The 18,455-nt window shown below is 54.9% G+C and overlaps 1 protein-coding gene and 1 long non-coding RNA gene across 3 annotated transcripts in view; one reads left to right on the top strand and one right to left on the bottom strand.

The window, feature by feature from the left end:
• Positions 1-18,455, top strand: part of DTX1 (deltex E3 ubiquitin ligase 1) — a 39,034-nt gene that overhangs the window by 7,346 nt on the left and 13,233 nt on the right. The window contains exons 1-2 of one of the 2 annotated variants that reach the window (XM_067015107.1): positions 9,033-9,082; positions 11,686-12,355. In XM_067015107.1, the coding sequence (XP_066871208.1) occupies positions 11,691-12,355 (665 nt within the window). In that variant the 5' untranslated portion in view covers positions 9,033-9,082; positions 11,686-11,690. Of the gene's footprint in view, positions 1-9,032; positions 9,083-11,685; positions 12,356-18,455 lie in introns of those variants that run through there. The other variant, XM_059039713.2, reaches the window with a different exon arrangement.
• LOC136792700 (uncharacterized) lies at positions 1,339-12,189 on the bottom strand. Its single transcript, XR_010836875.1, has 3 exons — positions 11,966-12,189; positions 10,509-10,594; positions 1,339-1,659 (listed from the first exon to the last, which is right to left on the bottom strand). It is a non-coding gene; the product is annotated as an uncharacterized lncRNA (long non-coding RNA).

Here is an 18,455-nt window from a genome sequence, read left to right as displayed (position 1 = left end):
GTTAATCATGGGCCCTTGGAGGCCAGAGCTGAAGCAGGCTGGCCAGGGGCTGACACAGGCCCTTCCTGATCCGTTTTATACACAGCAAAGGTGAGGCTCAGAGGGCGGGGAGCCACCTGCCCGAGCTAGGAAGGGACGGAGCAGAGATTCGGATCTAGGTGGTCTGCAGCGCCCGCCCTGCGCCAGGCCTGGCTGCCCCAGCACCTTGGACAGCGCCGCCCACGGCTGGACCACTCCCGTGGGGTGTGGGTGTGAGAGATCCCGGGTCAAATCCTCCTCACAGCCTCTTCTCTCTCCTCTCGTGTACCCTGCCCCTCCTGCTTCCCTCTCCATCCTTTCCTGCTCTCTCCAACTCCCCCCCCCTCGTCGGTCCAAGGGAGCTAGGATCTGACCTAGAGATGAAGGAGGTGATGGAAGCTGTGATGCGGGAGTGCGGGGCTGGAGTAGGGGAGGTGATGGGAAAGGTGATGAGAGCCGTGGAGGGGGAGGGGCCGGGGACTATGACTGGAGCTATTGATGGCCGGGTGGAGTTGGGGGTGTGATAAAGGCGACGGTGATGGGGAGGGTAATCACGGCTGGGACACGGTAGTGAAGAGGGTGATAAGGAGTGAAGGGGGAGGCATGGGGGTTCTACAGAGGGGCTGATGGGGCATGTGATGGGAGGGTAATGAGGGGCCAGGATGGGGAGGTGACGGGGCAGGACTGGTCACAGTGGAGCTGCCCCATTCAGGCTGTGTGCAGGGGGATCCCTAGCTCCCTCCTCAGTGTGGTATTTTCAGGGTATGGAAGGTGCCCAGGGCCCTCCCACGCCTCCCTCCCCCCACATCTGTGTCTCCCTGGGCCTCCCCCCTTCCTCTCACTCCTGCATCACACCCAGGTAGCCACTCTGCAGGACAGCCTCCAGGTCCCGAGACAGTTGCCCCCGCCATGAGTTCCCCTGGCCTCCCAGTCCACAAAGGCACCCCACCAGCCGCCAGCTGCCCTTGGCTGATACCAGCTGAGAGCAAGGGGCCCCAAATCTGGAACTGGCTGCCCCAGGGAGCCTTGTTGGTGAGGCCCAGGCTCTAGATTCCCTCCTTCGCGGCTCTCTGGTAACTGTGGGGTGGGGTGAGGGGGTGAGGGGGTGCTGGCTTTGGACTTTGGGTAAACCACACTCCCTCCATGAGCCTCAGTTTCCTCCTCTGTAATATGGGCCCAACAACAGGACTATCTTATGGGACTGTGGTCAGTATTAATTTGTCCATTCATTCAGCAGGAATTTAATGAGCACCTACTATGGGCCAGACACTGTCCTAGGCACGAGGGCTGCAGCAGTGAAAAGGACAGATACAAATCGCTGCCCTCAAAGCTGTTGTATTTTGGTAGGGGTGATGGGCAGGATACAGGAGGCCAGACACCGAGCAGGTCCGGGATATGGGGCTGTTCCTGATCTTTGGGCTCCAGGAGCAGGCAGGCTGGAGGCTGAGTCTCCCCCAGGTCCTGTGTAGCTGCGTCCTTGCTCTGTCACCCTGGCCAAGCACCTCTCCCTCTCTGGGCTCCTCCCATCGTCCCTCTGGAGCTGCTCCAGGCTGCCACCTCCACCTGCCTGAACAGCAGGGGCGGGCGGGTGATGGATGATGGGGGGGGGGAGTCTGGCACCGGGCCGTGGGGCTGAACGCCCTGAAATGCAGAACAAAGGAGGAAGCAATCAAAGGAGGCGGCGCTGGTGGCCGGGACAGTCCTGCCGGCAGCTGCAGCGTAGCCACCTCTTCTGCCGATGACAGGCTGGGCCCCGCCGCCACCGAGCCTTTGTCCCCTCTCCTGCCCACTGCAAGCAGAGCACGCCAGGGGAAGCGTAGGGTTCACCTGAAATGGCACATTATGGAGCCCTCCGCAGGTTCCTCTCTTCTAGGGAACAAAGGTTCATTCATGCCAAGGTGGTAGCCACCTGGGGCTGTGAAAATTAAGAGTCAAGGAGCCCGGGGTCAACATCTATATCTAAGTTGTAGGTGATTTGGACAAAGCCCCTTTCGCTTTCTGGGTTCCAATTTCCCCATCTAGAAAGAGGCTGAAAATTCAGATGCTTCCAGGGCCCGGGCAGCCAACAGAAGTGTGTGCGGTGGCTGGGAAGGCAACGGCGTTCAACTGTTGTTCTCTAGTGCCTGGTACAAAGTAGGCACTCAGTAAATACTTGAAAACATGAATGGAGTGACCGTGACTCAGCTTCTGCTAACTTGCCAAGAAGGCCAATCCTTGTGGCTGCCTCTTTGGATACTTGGTGATTTTTGAAATCCAGACTTGAGTGAGTCCACCCCAGTTTTTAAATGCCCGGTCATTATATTCCCAAGATGTAAACAGTGTGGCGCCCAAGACAAAATCAAATTCACCCTCAACTTGCAATCTCCAGCCTAGTCATTTGTAGTACTCGGGTAGGTTCACTTGTGTTTGGTCATTCATTCATTCACTCACTCATTCATTCATTTAGCTAGCATTTTCCAAGTACCTACTTCCCTGTGCTCCTGGCTATGGAGGGATGCTAAGGTGTCTGAAAGCCAGCCCGACCTTTGAGAGGCTTCCAAGTTGGAGGGAACAGATGCCTCAACACTTGGTGAGCTTTGTGCGTTAATGGCGGTACTGTAGGCGGAAGGTGCTATGTGAGTCCCATGGCGGGAGTGGTTCTCCGTGAGGATGGCAGAGGAGATTTTAAGAGGACAGTGCTTGAGCTGAACCATGACAAGCGTGTAGGAACTTGGCAGCGAGGGAAGTGGGGTGGTGTGGGTTGAAGGACATTCCAGACAGAGGGAACAGCATGTGCAAATACACAGAGGCATAGCCACGCGTGATGTGTTCAGAGAATAACTAGAAGTTTGGTGTCGTTGGAGTGTGAGGCTGTGCGGACAGCTTGTCATGGGCCTTGAAGATGAGCTAGAGAGCTCAGACTGAGTCATTCCTAAGGGCACTAGGGAGCTATTGATGGTTGTTGGGTGGAGGAGTGATGTGGTCAGACTTGAGTTTGTGAAAGATCCTCTGGGTGCCTTGGGAGGATGCATTGCAGGGTGCGAAAGGCGGAAAATGGGACATAGGATGGAGGCTGCTGCAGTAGTCTAGGCAAGCAGTCACGGTGGCTCGGACCAGGGTGGTGGCAGTGGAAGGGGGGAGAAGTTCAAATCTGGCTGGGTTGAAGACTGGCTTAATAACTTAGCTGTGTAATTGGGGTAAATCACTTCACCTCTCTGTTTTGGCAATTGTACAAGGCAATGGTAATAATGGTACCTGTTCTGTAGAGTGTCATGTGGATTAAGAATGAACATGTGAAACACTTAGAGCAGTACCTGGCACGGAGTAGACCCTCTGTGAGTGTCTACCATCATGAGGAGGAGGAGGAGGAGAATGTCTGTTTCACAGACGAGGAAGCAGAGGCTTGGTAGGATCAGGACAGTTGCCCGGCACCACTGAGGGCTCCAGGAGATAGCTGACCCTCTGCTCCTGCTTCCTACCCTCTCACTTCCGTCTCTCAGCTGCTGCTGCCGTGCCTGGGGGTCTGAACCCGAGTGTGTGTTGGAAGCCAGGTGACTGGGAAGACGCACACACAGCCCATAAAGTGGGCAAAGCCAGCTTGCAGCTGCCAGCAGCCTCCAGAGCGAGGGCCTTTTGAAGCCAATTTGAAGGTGGCAGCCTCTCCGAGTGCCGTGCAGCCCCTCAGCCTTCCCCAGGCAGGGCTGGAGACCCCCTCCCCTCTCCTGCCCAGCTGCCAGCAGATCCTGGGGAGCCTGGGCCAGCTTCAAATGTGCAGAAACCGCTAATGGGCCGTGGCTCTGTTGACAAGTCCCCTGGGAGAGTTTGGAGGGAAACAGAACACTGCGGGATTATTGATCACAGGGCGGGAGGGAGAGGGAGGTGCCCTGGGTCCACAGACTGCAGTTCGAATCCCAGCCCAGCCACCAGCCCCAGGTGGACCTCCAAGCCCTCCCAAGGAGCCTCAGTTTCCCCATCTGCCAAATGGGGCTAACAATAGTGCACAAAACCTCTAGGGCTCTTGCGAGGACTGGAGGGTGCACATAAGCCCTTAGCACAGTAGCTGGCGCAGAAGAATTCGATACAGAAGGATGGTTATTGTTATTGCTGTCAGGGAGTTGGCCAGCCGCGCAGATAATCAGTCAAGGGGTTAAGGGAGAGGGCCGCTATCCCAGAAGGCCATATAACAGCCTGGGTTTGAACCTCAGCTGTGTCCCTTACTTACTGTGTAACCTCCGTGCCGCAGTTTCCTCCCCCGGAACATGGGCTAGTACAAGTGGAACAGAGAAGGGGAGGCCTGGAGCCGGGTGGCCTTGGTATGGCTTCTGGCTGGACCCCTTCCTTGCAGATAACCTTGGACATGTTCCTACCCTGCTCTGTGCCTCTATTTCCTTGCCTCTAAAGTGGGATGGTGAATTCCCTGGCGGTCCAGTGGTTAAGACTCGGCGCTTTCACTGTCGGGGCCTAAGTTCCATCCCTCGTCAGGGAACTAAGATCCCTCAAGCTCCACGGTGCGGCCAAAAAAAATAAAATAAAATGGGATGATAATATCCCCACCTCATAGGGCCATTGTGAGGATTAAATGAGTTCACATGAGCCTGGGCCACAAAAGTGTGTTATCTGAGCGAGAATGATGGTTATGATGACTTCTGGGTTGGGGGAGGAATCAGGAAGCTACCCCATTGGGGCCTGGCATCCAGTGGGTGTTGAACTCATGCTTAACCCACTGCCCAACCCCCGGTCACAGGGCTCAGCCAGCAGCGGGACTCCCCCCACCTGACAGGATGTCCCATGACTGCCTCCCACGGGCCCCCCTTCCCGTCAGGGTCTGGGTGCCCCCAAACTGAGGTCACTTCCCTCCGGGAAGCCACCCCCAGAGGGAGTGGTTTGTTGCTGGGCCTTGGGACTGGCTCAGCCCAGGGAGGAACACTTTGGAGGCTAGAGGGGCAGACAGGAGGGCTCAGAACCCTCCCATCTCTCTACAGAGTCAGCTTTTTCTTAAAGCCAAAAGCTGGAGGGCTGAGACACCCACACACCCCGCCTTTAGGCAGAGGGGTCAGATCAGGACCACGTTCTCCAGCCAGACACCTCTCACAGCGAAACAACTGAGGGCAAAGCTGAGGTAGTGAGTTCCCCGTCGCTGGAGGTATCCTAGGCTGGGCTACCACTTGGCTGAGTTAAACCCCTTAGAACCAGTCTAACCTGGCCTTTCCTTTGCTCCGTGAATAAAGCATTATCCCCAACCCTCCCGAGATTTAATTCTTCTGGGACCTCAGTTGTCTCCTGTAAAACGGGAATAATTCTAGTCCCTCCCTAGAAGGAACCATGTGAGGATAAAAGGAGTTAGTGCAAGGAAAGTGCTGAACACAGCCTCTGGCACATACTGGTGCTTACTCGGTAAGCATTAGCTTTCTTAGTATTGCTGTGGCTGCTGTCTTCCCCCGCCCCCAACCCCCGACCCCCGCCCCCGCCCACCCTCTCTGCCCCTGCCTGTCTCTTGGCCTAGCTCTCTCGTTCTCCGTGACTGTCCCTGACTGTCTCAGTCTCTAGGCTTCAGGATTCTGTATTTATTTATGTATGTATTTATTCTGGTTGCACTGGGTCTTAGTTGCGGCATGCCGGATCTAGTTCCCCGACCAGGGATCGAACCTGGGCCCCCTGCACTGGGAGCGTGCAGTCTTACCTACTGGACCACCAGGGAAGTCCCAGGATTCTGTTTCTTTAAGTCTCTCTGCCCCACACTCTCCTGTATCTGCCTTAGCACTTCCCATTTTGATCTCGGCCCTCTGTGCATGTGTGACTCTCTCTGTCTCTGTGCCTCTCTCTCCCTCTTTTTTTTTTTTAAGATTTTTTTTTTTTATGTTGACCATCTTTTTTTTTTTTTTTTTTTTTTTTTTTGTTGACCATCTTTTTAAAGTCTTTATTGAATTTGTTACAATACTGTTTCTGTTTTATGCTTTATGTTTTTTTGGCTGCGAGGCATGTGGGATCTTAGTTCCCTGACCAGGGATCGAACCCACACCCCCTGCATTGGAAGGTGAAGTCTGAACCACTGGTCCGCCAGGGAAGTCCCTTCTCTCCCTGTCTCTTGCTCCCCCCACCTGTGTCTAGATCTCTCTTTGGTTGTCTCTGCCCCAGGCATGAACTGGTCACTGGCTGCAGTGGCTGCGGCCGTCCCCACACCCGGTCTCCAGGGGCCCAGCTCCTGCAATCCTCCAGCGGACATTTGGCCAAAGCCCTTTTCCCCTCAGTTCAGCTGGAACAAGATTGGAATTTTTCAACCAAACATTCCGAAGAAACGAAGGAGGGGGTAGGGGGGACAGGGAACAAAAGCAGACACAGAAACAGGCCCAGAAATAGTACGTGCTTGACACAGGTTCCTAACTGCCATGGGGACACAGACCCTGGTGGCCAGTGCAGCTGGGTGCCCGTGAGGCCAGAGAAGGGGAGTGGCCCCAGCAGAGCCGGTCCATGTTAGAAAGACCAGCCATGCATCCAGGCCACCAGTCTGAGGCCCTTCCCATCTCCCAGGCTGAGGAACCTCCAGCCTCATCTTAGACCCATTGTTCTGGCCGAAAATCTAGGCCAGGGCCACTGGGGAAGAGAAAGAGTGTTTCCGCCGCTGCTCCCTTGGAAATCTCGAGATCGCAGCCCAGGCAGGTCACCAGGGAACCAGTTGGCCCCCCTCGGCCTGGTCCACGGCCAGCGTGAGCTGGGAGGTGGACGGACAGGCAGGCAGGCAGCACTGGGCGCTTCGGGGTGCAGGGCCCAGTGGGGAGGACGGAAGCTGCCCTAATTACTCCAGCTCACCAGGTTCCGATCTAGTTTGAAAAGGACTCCAGGGACGCAGCCTTTAATAACTACCAGTAAACAGGCAGGAAAATCAATACCTGCTAAATAGAGCCCTGGAGAGAGGGACGCCCGGGCTGGCTGGCCCTGAGCTGGCTGGGAGGAGCTCCCAGAGTCCTTTGTTACAGAGCTGGCCAATGCTGACCTTAGGAACCCTGGCCCTCCTTCCCCGGGGACCCCTTGTGCACTTTGGCCTCTGCTCCAGCCTGCACTCCCTCTCTGTCAAGACCAACCCCGCCTCTTTCCCACTCCCTCTGAGCCCCAACCTATGCCAAGTAGGTTGCCTGTTTCAGTTGCAGATGCCTCATTTGCGCCTTGTGCCTAGTGCTGGGAACAAAAACATAGATCTGACCTGGTCCTTGTCCTCCTGAAAGCCATCAACCAGTGAGGGAGATTAAGAACAAAAACAAATCACTTAATGATAGTGCAAAGATATACATGCAGTAAAAAGCTGCATGTGCTAGCTATAGTAGCAGAACGGAAAAGCACTTCCTGGAGGAGGTGGGCACGTAGTAGAGGGTTTTGTTGGGTGAATAGGAGTTTGCCAAGTGACCAAGGGCTGGGAAATGGTGAATGTGAGTAATGTATATAATAATAACAGCGTCTTAGCTAACATTCCTTAAGCACTTACCATAGCCAAGTGCTCTGCCAAGCACGTATGATGTGCATTATCTTACTTTGCCCCACACTAATTCCTTGGGGGTGGGTGGGTATTAATACCCCCATTTGACAGATGAGGACACTGAGGCTAAATGTGGAGCCAGGACTGGCACATGGCCTGTGAGACTTCTGAGTTGTTTCTCTCAACCACTTCACTCTGCCCCTCCTGCCCCTGCCCCTGCCCTGCCCAGCTCAAGACCTGGCACACAGGGGTGATTGAATATAGCAAGTTCCCACCCCCTGCCTGCCCATTCAGGGGTTACACCTTCCATGTAACACAGCACCCCAACCCTTAACTGGGAGGCTAATGGTGGTACTCTGGACACATCGGACCTGAAGATCATCTGTCATGAGCCCCCATTTTGCAGATGAGTAAACTGAGGCTCTGAGAGGGGAAGACCAGGACTCAGGAGCAGAGTGGGAACAGGATCCCAGATTTTCCCTCTAACTAACCCCCTCTCAGGACTGCCCTGGAAGAACACTGTTGTCAAGGAAAAAGTCAATATGCGCACGCTAAATTAAAATGATAAAACAGACTGGAGAATGAGGCTGCCCTGGAGGCCTGGGAGGGGGGGAGTTTTCTTATGATTGACAGGCACATTACAGGAGCCCCGGGACTCCACGCCCACCACGCCTCTCTCATTACAGCTACAGCTCTGTGCCTCGACTTCCCCAGCTCTCGGAGTCTGGGAGGTTGACAGGGAGCAGGGGGTAGCCCATAGCCCTTGGGATTCCAACAGAGGAGAGAGCAGAGGACTAGCTGTCTCAGCCCTGCGTCAGGACCCACGTGAAGGTCAGATAGAGTCTGTGCCCAGGAGAGAGAAGCTTAAGCAAGGCAGGGGAAGGAGGGGGTCCTCAGGATGGACCCTGATGGGTCCTCATCCATCTGGCTGCAGATTCCAGGGCCAGGCACCCTGGGGTTGTGCCCGTTGACAGTGGAAACGCTCCCCATGTAGGGAGGGCCCACTGCGTGCTACGCACTGTGCTAGGCGCAGGGGATCGAGCCAGGAGTAAAGCAGGCAAGATCCCTGACCTTGTACGGGGGAGACAGAGAGTAAAGCAAGTCTGCAAATGAGTGTATCGTGCAGGTAGCACTGAGTGCCAGGAAGAGAGATAGAGCAAGGGAAGAGGATGGCAATGGAGGGCAATGGAAGGGTGGCGTTTCCAATGAGGGGATGTTTGAACAGAGACCTAAAAGAAAGGAGGGGGAAAACTGTGAGAACGTCTGGTTGTGGCTAGGTCATATTCCAGGGGGAGGGGACAGCAAATGCAAAGGGCCTGAGGCTGGACATTGCTTCAGATGTTTGAGGAACAGCAGTGAGGCCAGGGAGTGAGTGAGAGGTGGGCTTTATAGACCCGTGGGACTTTGTAGAGGCTTTACAGACAATGTGGTGCTTTGTAGGTCGTGGCCGGGACTTTGACTCCAAGTAAGCAGGGAACCATGGGAGAATTTTGAGCCGAAGACGCACGTGATCTGACTTGCATTGAATGAGATCCCTCTGGCTGCCGTGTGGGGAAGAGACGACAGAAGGCACGGACAGAAGCAGTGACCAGTAATGAGTCTACTGCAATAGTCCAGGCAAGAGAAGCACAGTGGCTCGGACCAGGTCGATTTGGTGCGATGGAGAGAGGGCGAAGTGGTCAGATGTGGGATGTATCTGAAGATAGAGACCACTGGATTTACTGATAGATTGGACGTGGGGTATGACATGAGAAGTCAGGGATGGGTCCAAGGATTGAGGGTTTGGGGCTTGAGCAAAAGGAAGGATGGAGCTGCCAGTGACTGCAACAAGGAAGGCTTCAGGAGGAACAGGTTTGGGGTGGAGGAAGATCACAGCTCTGCTCTGGCAGAGCTGAGTTTGGGAAGCCCATTGGACCTGCATGGGAAGGTGCAGAGGGAGCAGCTGGATACACAAGTCTGGCTCTAAGGGGAGAGGATATTGGAATCATCAGAGCAGAGACACTATTTGTCTTGATGGATGCTTTTAGCAACCTTATAAGGAAGGTCTGCTTGTGCCCATTTTAGAGATGATAAAAGTGAGGCTCAGAGCCATGGAGTCACCTGACCACAGACACACAGCTGGAAAGTTGGGCAGTTGGGGCTTGAAATGAGGTCAGTCTGCCTCCCAGCCCTGGTGCCCCACCCAGACCCTGTGCTCTGTGGCTATTCTCACCAAATCCTCCCACCAGCCCTGTGTGAGAGGGGAGGGGTGGCTCATGGATTACCACCTTCATTTTCGAAGTGGGGCCACCAAGACTTAGGGAGACTTAAGGGACTTGCCCACAGCTGAGGAGCAGTCAAGTGTGCAGCCTTCCTGCTAGTGTGCCACGTGAACCAAAAGAATCTCTCCCCACTGGCCCCAAGGCACACAGCAGGCTAAAGGCACTGAGAAGTCTTGCAGCCTGGACCTTGTTCATCTCTTTTTAACCCAGTGTCCATGGTGCCTTGCTCTCAGGAAGTATCTAGAATTGGGAAGCATGGAGCAGAGGTTGGGAGCCAAACTTCAGGGCCCCTGTTTTTTTTGTTTTTTTTTGTGGTACGCGGGCCTCTCACTGTTGTGGCCTCTCCCGTTGCGGAGCACAGGCTCCGGACGCGCAGGCTCAGTGGCCATGGCTCACGGGCCCAGCCGCTCCGCGGCATGTGGGATTTTCCCAGACAGGGGCACGAACCCGTGTCCCCTGCATCGGCAAGCGGATTCTCAACCACTGCGCCACCAGGGAAGCCCAGGGCCCTGTTTTTTTTTTTTTTTTTTTTTTTTTTTAAATTTTTGTGGTACGTGGGCCTCTCACTGTTGTGGCCTCTCCCGTTGCAGAGCACAGGCTCCGGACGCGCAGGCTCAGCGGCCATGGCTCACGGGCCCAGCCGCTCCGCGGCATGTGGGATCTTCCCGGATCGGAGCACGAACCCGCGTCCCCTGCATCGGCAGGCGGACTCTCAACCACTGCGCCACCAGGGAAGCCCGTGGGCCCCTGTTTTTAAAATGGGAGCATGAATACCCACCTACCTGGCTGGGGTTGTCACGTGGTTATGTTCATTTTGAGTGACGGCTCAGCATGAAGCCCTCCACAGAGCAGACAGGCAGGATGTTTGCTAAAAGAAGGAACAAATAAACAGATGCATGAAAAAAGGAATAAATAAGTGGATGAAGGAAAGGACCAATGCAAGGATAGCAAAAGGCGTGAAAGAATAAAATAACCGAACTCAGAATGGATCAATATCTGAACTAATGAGTTCATTCACACAATCAGCAAATATCTAGTGAACACCTACTGTGTGCAGGTGCTGGGGATACAGCAGTGAATAAAACGAAGTCCTTGCCTTGTGGCAGTGACATTCCAGTGGGAGGAGACAGACAGAAAGCAAGATAGATATGTAACACATAAAGTATACCAGGTGGAACAGGGAAGGAGAGAGGGGAAAGGAGGAATGTGGAAGGGTGCACGTTTTTATATAGGATGGTCGTAAGTGAAGGAATGACTGAAATCATGGATAAAGTTGCTGAAGGAGAATAAGTGCAGGTATGAATGATGGCAGGCATGGATGAATGAGCTGAGAGAATTATTGAATGAATGAACTGAGGAATACATGAATGCACAAACCAAGGCATGAATAAAGGAATGCACAAATGAAAGAATTCAGGAATGCATAAATGAACTTGTGCTTGAAGTAATTAATGAATGGATGGACTGATGAACGGATTACTGAATGAGTGAACTAATGAAGGACCATCAGTGTTTGCACGGTCGTGGCCTCTGTTGCGGCTCCCAGTCCAGGCTCTGACTCTGCTTCCCACCCCCTCCTTGTCTAAACAGCCCACACCCCCTTCTCCCTTCTCCTCCCCCAGGGCCTGTGATGGGCCACTGCTTCAGTGCCTGTGTTGACCCTTGAGTGGTGGGGGCAGCTTGCGACCCCTGCCCCCCTTGCTGACTTGCATCCCCGTCCTGACACCCCGCTTCCTTGCCTTCCACTACCCCCTCCCCGGGCCCGCGCTCCTCTCGCCCCAACCCATATGTGCTGACCCTCAAGCTCGCCCCTGCCCGTACAGACCCTCCAGCCCCTCCAGCCCCTCCAGCCCGTGCTCACGCCGGTGTTGTCCCCCGCCCCTCCGGCCTGTCCCGATCCCCCTGGCCGCGGACGTTAACGGCCCTCCGGTCCTGACTCCCGTCCCCCTTGTGAGACAGGCACCATGCGGCCGGTGCGGCGCAACTTCTACGACCCGTCGTCGGCGCCGGGCAAGGGCATCGTGTGGGAGTGGGAGAACGACGGCGGCGCGTGGACGGCCTACGACATGGACATCTGCATCACCATCCAGAATGCCTACGAGAAGCAGCACCCGTGGCTCGACCTCTCGTCGCTCGGCTTCTGCTACCTCATCTACTTCAACAGCATGTCGCAGATGAACCGCCAGACGCGCCGGCGCCGCCGCCTGCGCCGCCGCCTGGACCTCGCCTACCCGCTCACCGTCGGCTCCATCCCCAAGTCGCAGTCGTGGCCCGTGGGCGCCAGCTCGGGCCAGCCCTGCTCGTGCCAGCAGTGCCTGCTGGTCAACAGCACGCGCGCCGCTTCCAACGCCATCTTGGCTTCGCAGCGCCGCAAGGCGCCCCCGCCGCCCCAGGCGCCGCCCGGAGGACCAGCCGGCACGCTCGCTGTGCGCCCCAGCGCCACCTTCGCAGGCGCCGCGCTCTGGGCCGCGCCCGCCGCCGGCCCCGCCGAGCCCGCGCAGCCCCCCGGCGCGTCCCCGCGGAGCCCGAGCGCCCCCAGCGGCGCGCCCACCCCGGGGCAGAACAACCTCAACCGGCCCGGGCCCCAGCGCGCCACCAGCGTGAGCGCACGCGCCTCCATTCCGCCGGGGTAAGCCGGGCCCTGGGCGCAGGGGTGGCTGCCCACTGGGGCTAGGAGCAAAGAATTACAGTAATTATAATAATCACAAGTAATATCTAGCATCTGTTAGGTATTCACTTTGTGCCAAGCGTGAACTAAGAACCTTAACGCTCATTTATCTCCAGGCATAAGGACCCTGTGAGGTAGGAAGCGTCATCATCCCCAATTTACAGATGAGGAAACTGAAGCATCGGGAGAGTTAGTAACATTTCCCAGATCACACAATGCACAGTGATGGGTCCATAGCAGCAACTATAATGGTGTGCAGTCCATGTTTATTATTTACCAAACTCTTGATCTACACCACCTCATTTATTACACACACACCCACCCCAAAATTCCACCATGCCCCTGTTACAGATGGGGAGGCTGAGGCTGGGAGGGGTATGGCACCTCCTGAGAGCCACCCAGGTGGAGAGCAGGGATTGGAATTCACACCAATTCCAGGATTCTGTGCTGTGCTGTCTTCGAATTTTTAGGGGGTTTCCACCCCTGCCCCAGTCCATACCTATCTCATGTGGGGGCTCAAGCAAGCATTAGGCCCTTGTCCAAAATATTTCCCCTATAGGCCACATCTAAATATCACCATCACTTAGGGCTAATACTATGATTTTCAAGCTGGGCTTTAGGGACTCCTGGGGTGACCCGAGATAGTGGCAGGAGAGGGTGGTGGTTAAGAAGTCAGGCACACAAGAGCCAGCCTCTCTGCTCTTGTGTTAACCAGAGCGGCCCTTTTTGGAATCTCTTTGGGGAACTGGCTTTCCCAGCAGGATTTCACTGAGGAAGGGAACTCGGCTCATACCAACTTTGGAAGTCCCTGGATTAAGGCATCCAGGCCCCGGGACAGGGACCCAGTGAGCCTGTCAGCTCCCCACCCTGGAGCCCAGGTTCAGTTGATCTCAGCAGAGGACCAGCCCCTGAAGTGGTGGGAGAGAGGGAGGAGCAAAGACCTTGACCTTGAGATAGACCAGAGGGAAAAGAGCAGGTAGGGTGTGGGTCGTGGTGCCCAAAAGGCAGAACGGGCCACCACAAGTCAGCTCTGCTCTTATCCCTCTGGCGTGGCCCAGGAGAGCGACCGTGCTGATCTGACCTCAGCAAAGGTCAGGCATGGAGACAACCTTTGAGGTCACCGTATCCAGGTCTCCCCTTTCACCAACAGAAACTGAGGCCTGGGGAAGGGAAGGGACCCTGAATTAGGCTGCCCTTCTGAACCTTTGAGAGTCCGACAGCTTGGGTCCAGATCCCCTCTTGGCAGCCACTTATGAGCTGTGAGATCTGGGGCAAGTCCCTCCCCTTCACTGAGCCTCAGTTTCATCATCTGTCAAATGGAAGCTGTGTGCCTCATCATAGCACCTACATCACAAAAGTCCTGCAGTGGCAGCGAGGACTACCATTGTTATCCAGGAGGAGGGCTGGTATGGGGGCCAGGGGAGCTGTGATTTTCCATAGGAAGGACTACAGCAGCCACCACCTGCCAGCCTCGTCCTCCCTTCCCCTCCTCGCCACCTTCCCCTCCAGGTCATTCATTCCTCTATGGCCTGACCGTCCCAGTGCTCACAGAGAGGAGCCCTGAGGAGGTCAGGGAAAGCATCTTGGGGAAGTGTTGCGGGAGGGACTTACCCATCTGGGGGTCACAGATGTGGCTCCTTGTAAATTGCGACCTGGCTCTGGCTCCCTTATGAAAAGAGAGGGCTGGAGGGCCCCAGAAGGACAAGAAGAGTAGAACAGCAAGTTGGAGTAGATGCAGGAGGGGGCAGAAGCGGTCAAGTCCCAGGGGCCTTTGCAGCAAAAATTCAAGAACCTTCTCTCCGGGGCTGTATTGTTGAGACCCACTAGTGGATTATGAAATCATAAGATTGTAACCAGAACTTTCTGGGAATGGAATGGAATAGAATAGAATAGAAAAGAAAATATTGGCATGCGTCATACATAGTAACAGTAAGAATTGTTCCGTGAACCTTTTGCATGATTTCTACATGTGTTTAATGGGTCGCCAGGTGAAATGAATTTCTTAGTCACTGATGAAACTTTTGAAGGCCACTGTTTTAGGGCAAGCTGGGAATTGCTCAGTTTTAATTGCTCAGTATCGGTTCTCCAAATGTGTACGGTGGGTGCATGTTTACAGAGACCAACAAGACAAACAGGGTCCAAACTGTCAGACATACAGCCAGCAAACCAGTAAATGAACACAATTGCTGGAGAGAGAAGGAAGTGCTGGGGAAGGTGGTGGGATGGGGTGGTGTGGTTGAGAGGGAACGGGGTAGTCAAGGCAGACCCCACCGAGGAGGTAGGTAGCCGGGCCTGGAGAAAGGCTGTTCCAGGCAGAGGGAACCGTATGCACAACTTCAATGGGGCTTCAAGGACACAGCATGTTTAGAGAAGGGCTAGAGGTGTAGGGAGGCCTGGAGTGTGAGGTGCCAGCGAGAACAGAAAAGGGCATCCCAGGCAGGGGCGGTGCCAGTGCAAAGGGGCGGGGGTGAGAATGAATCCAGCAGGTTCTGGAGACTGTGCAGGGATAGAGGTGGAACGGCAGGGGCTGAGATTTTTTTCCATGCTGGGAGTACAGAGCCAGATTGCAGGGCCTGAGGTGGGGCCTGGGCTTCGTGCTGCCAGCAGTGGAGAGCTATAGAGTGTGCCTGAGCTCAAGAGGGCTCTGGAGAGAAGAGAGATTTCTCCCTGGGGGTGCTGATCATGAAACATGTCCTCCTCTCACCTGCCAGCACCCTGCTCTCCCCAGCCATGTGCCCCCTACCCAGTCTGTATCACTCCCCCTCCTCTTCCTGGAAGCTATTTCTGACCCTCTCTGAGACCAGACATTGGCCTGGAAAGGGGACATGGGGTACTGGTGGGGCTCCCTCGTGCCTCCCTGGCCATGTAGACCCTGCCCCAGTCTCACCCCTGCCCCTCTAACAGACCCTCCTCAGCCAGATAAGCCTGGGTGGAGGCCACCCAACCCTCATCTCCAAGGAACTCCAGCTAAAAATACCCCTGGTTCGGCGTGGGGGGGGGGGTGGGCACAGGACACGTGGAGTCTCCTGCTGAGTGAGGGGAGCAGGAGGAAGGAGGCATGGGGATGGCAGACCCTGGTTCCTCCAGACGGAAGCGTCCCATTGCCAAGGCAACTGAGGCCCTGGTGGTGTCGGTAGGGTGGATTTCTTGTGAGGCCTCTCTCTTCTTTGGCTTACAGATGGGCACCTTCTCCCTGTGTCTTCATATCATCTACCCTCTGTACCTCTGTGTCCAAATTTCCTCTTTATAAGGACACCAGCCATATTGATTAGGGCCCAACATAATGACCTTGTTTATAACTTGATCACCTCTTCAGAGATCCTGTCTCCAAAGTGTCTGGGGGCTTGGGGGGCGTTAGGACTTCAACACATGAGTTCTGGGGTAAACACAATTCAAGCCACAGCAGTGTGTCTGTGACTTTCCTGTTACAGCTTTCTGGGTCTCAGCCTCCCTTTCAGTCTCTCTCTTTCTCCCTGAGACTGTGTCTCCCTGTCTCTGTCTGTCTGTCTCTTGTTCCTTCTCTCCTGCCTTTTTCTTTCCCTCTCATCAGCTCTCTCCCTCCCTTACTCCCTTCTCTCCACCCTCCCTCTCTACTGCCAAGAGAGGTGCATGGCTTCCCCTCTCTGGCCTCAGTTTCCCTATCTGCCAAACGGAGCTAAAATCACCCCCATCCACACGTGCTGGCTCAGCAGAGCTGATGCGTGTGCGAATGCATTTCAAATCACCGCACATGATCTGTGTGCAAGGGAGGGGTGAACTCTGACATCATTCTTTGTCATCCTTCTCACCTCCCATCCTCATCTCAGGACGGAGGTCCAGAGAGGGGCACTGACTTGCCCCCAGGCCACACAGCCAGTGAAGCCAGAGTGTCCCCCTGGCCAGGGTTTTTTTCCAGTCTCCCTGTGACGGGGCGGGAAGCCAGCTGGCAGCCGGGGCCTGGGGGACAGACACAGAGGGGTGGGAAAGATCCGCCCTGTCACCTGAGAGGGCAGCATCCAGTACTTTGGAACACAGCTGTGGGACAGACTCAGAGTTTCCAGCCCACGTGGTGGAGGGGAGAGGGAGGGGGACAGCTGCAGGCCTGTTTCCGTTTACTGAGCGCTCAGTATGTCCCAGGCCTCCAACTCATGGCTTTTACATGCATCGCCTTTCTTGATGCACACAGAAACCCAAGGTGGCAGGTCCTATTATCCCCATTTTTTTTTTTTTTTTTTTTCGGTATGCGGGCCTCTCACTGTTGTGGCCTCTCCCGTTGTGGAGCACAGGCTCCGGACGCACAGGCCTAACGGCCATGGCTCACGGGCTTAGTTGCTCCGCGGCATGTGGGATCTTCCCGGACCAGGGCACGAACCCGTGTCTCCTGCATCGGCAGGCGGATTCTCAACCACTGCGCCACCAGGGAAGCCCATATTATCCCCATTTTTCAGATGAGGAAACTGAGGCTCTGAAAGGCTGGCACTTGATCAAGGTCATGCGATTAGGACTCTGATTCAAAAACCCCAGTCATGGGCTTCCCTGGTGGCGCAGTGGTTGAGAGTCCGCCTGCCGATGCAGGGGACATGGGTTCGTGCCCCGGTCCGGGAGGATCCCACGTGCCGCAGAGCAGCTGGGCCAGTGAGCCATGGCCGCTGAGCCCGCGCGTCCGGAGCCTGTGCTCCGCAACGGGAGAGGCCGCGGCAGTGAGAGGCCCGCGTACCACCAAAAAACCCCAGTCAGCCACGGTACTGGGGTACCCCACCCCCCTGGCTGCCCACTCCAAGTTTCCAGCCAGGGTCCCAGAGACCTGGCCCTGATTCCACAAGGTGTTGTGGAGTCCAGGGAGTAGATGGACCCACAGAGGCTGAGTTTGGGCCCAGCTTCTGTGTCTCCTCTCACTGTGTGACCCCAGTGGAGCTCATTGCCCTCTCTGGTCCTGTTTGTGCACCTATGAAGTGGGGCTGGCAACAAAGACCAACATGCAGGCAGATATCAGAGTGCCTGCATTTTCAAATCTGCCCCTAGCAGTGGGAGGGGGGGCTTACCCCTGCCCCTGCCCGTACATCCCTATCAGACAAGTACGATGTTGCCAGCCTAATCAGTGCCATCTAGATGCCATTTGAGGGTTGTTGTTTTTTTTAATATTTATTTATTTATTTATTTTATTTTTAGCTGCGTCGGGTCTTAGTTGCAGCATGTGGGATCTTTCGTTTGGGTGCATGGGCTCTTGGTTGCGGTGCGTGGGCTCCTCTCTAGTTGTGGTGCGCAGGCTCCAGAGTGCATGGGCTCTGGAGTTGCGGCACATGGGCTCACTAGTTGTGGTGCATGGGCTCAGTTGCCCCATGGCATATGGGACCTTAGTTCCCCGACCAGGGATCGAACCAGCGTCCCCTGCATTGGAAGGCGCATTCTTAACCACTGGACCAGCAGGGAAGTCCCGCCATTTGAGTTTTCATACCTCTGGTTCTTAGCCTGAGAACCTCTTCCTGTTTACTGGCCACCAGTGATTCCTTCTTTTACCAATCATTTATTTATTTCTTTTGCTTCTCCTTCTCTTGGGCTCTTTATTGCTTCCTTATTGATTTGCAAGCACTTCTCCTACATTAAGGGTATTAACCTTTTAACTATCATCTTTCCCCAGTTTGCTATTTCTTTTTACCTTCTTTATAGCCTATGTCTGTCTGCTTTTTAATTAGTTAATCTTTTTATGTTCAGCAACTACTGTGTGCCAGACACTGTTTGGAGCCTTGGAGATACAAAACCATGAGCAAAACAGACAATCCCTGCCCTCCTGGAGCTCACATTCTAGTGAGAGACAAACAATAAACAAAATAAATAAATTCTAGAATATGGTAGGGAGTAGTAATGATTACAGAGGTAAAATAAAGAAAGGAAGGAATGTAGGGGGTGGTGGGAAGGATGTAATTGTAAACAAAGAGGTCAGAAAAGGCCTCACTGAGAATATAACATTTGAGAAAGGATTGAAGGAGGTTGAGAAGCAAGCCACGCAGAGAACTGGGGGGAGAGCATTGCAGACAGAGGGAACAGCTTGTGCAAAGGCCCTGAGGCAGGAGCAGGCCTGGTA

Source organism: Kogia breviceps, chromosome 15, assembly GCF_026419965.1.
Source record: "Kogia breviceps isolate mKogBre1 chromosome 15, mKogBre1 haplotype 1, whole genome shotgun sequence".
Classification (NCBI taxonomy): domain Eukaryota; kingdom Metazoa; phylum Chordata; class Mammalia; order Artiodactyla; family Physeteridae; genus Kogia; species Kogia breviceps.
Note: the sequence above shows the minus strand (reverse complement) of the source record. Positions and strands in the feature narration are given on the sequence as shown.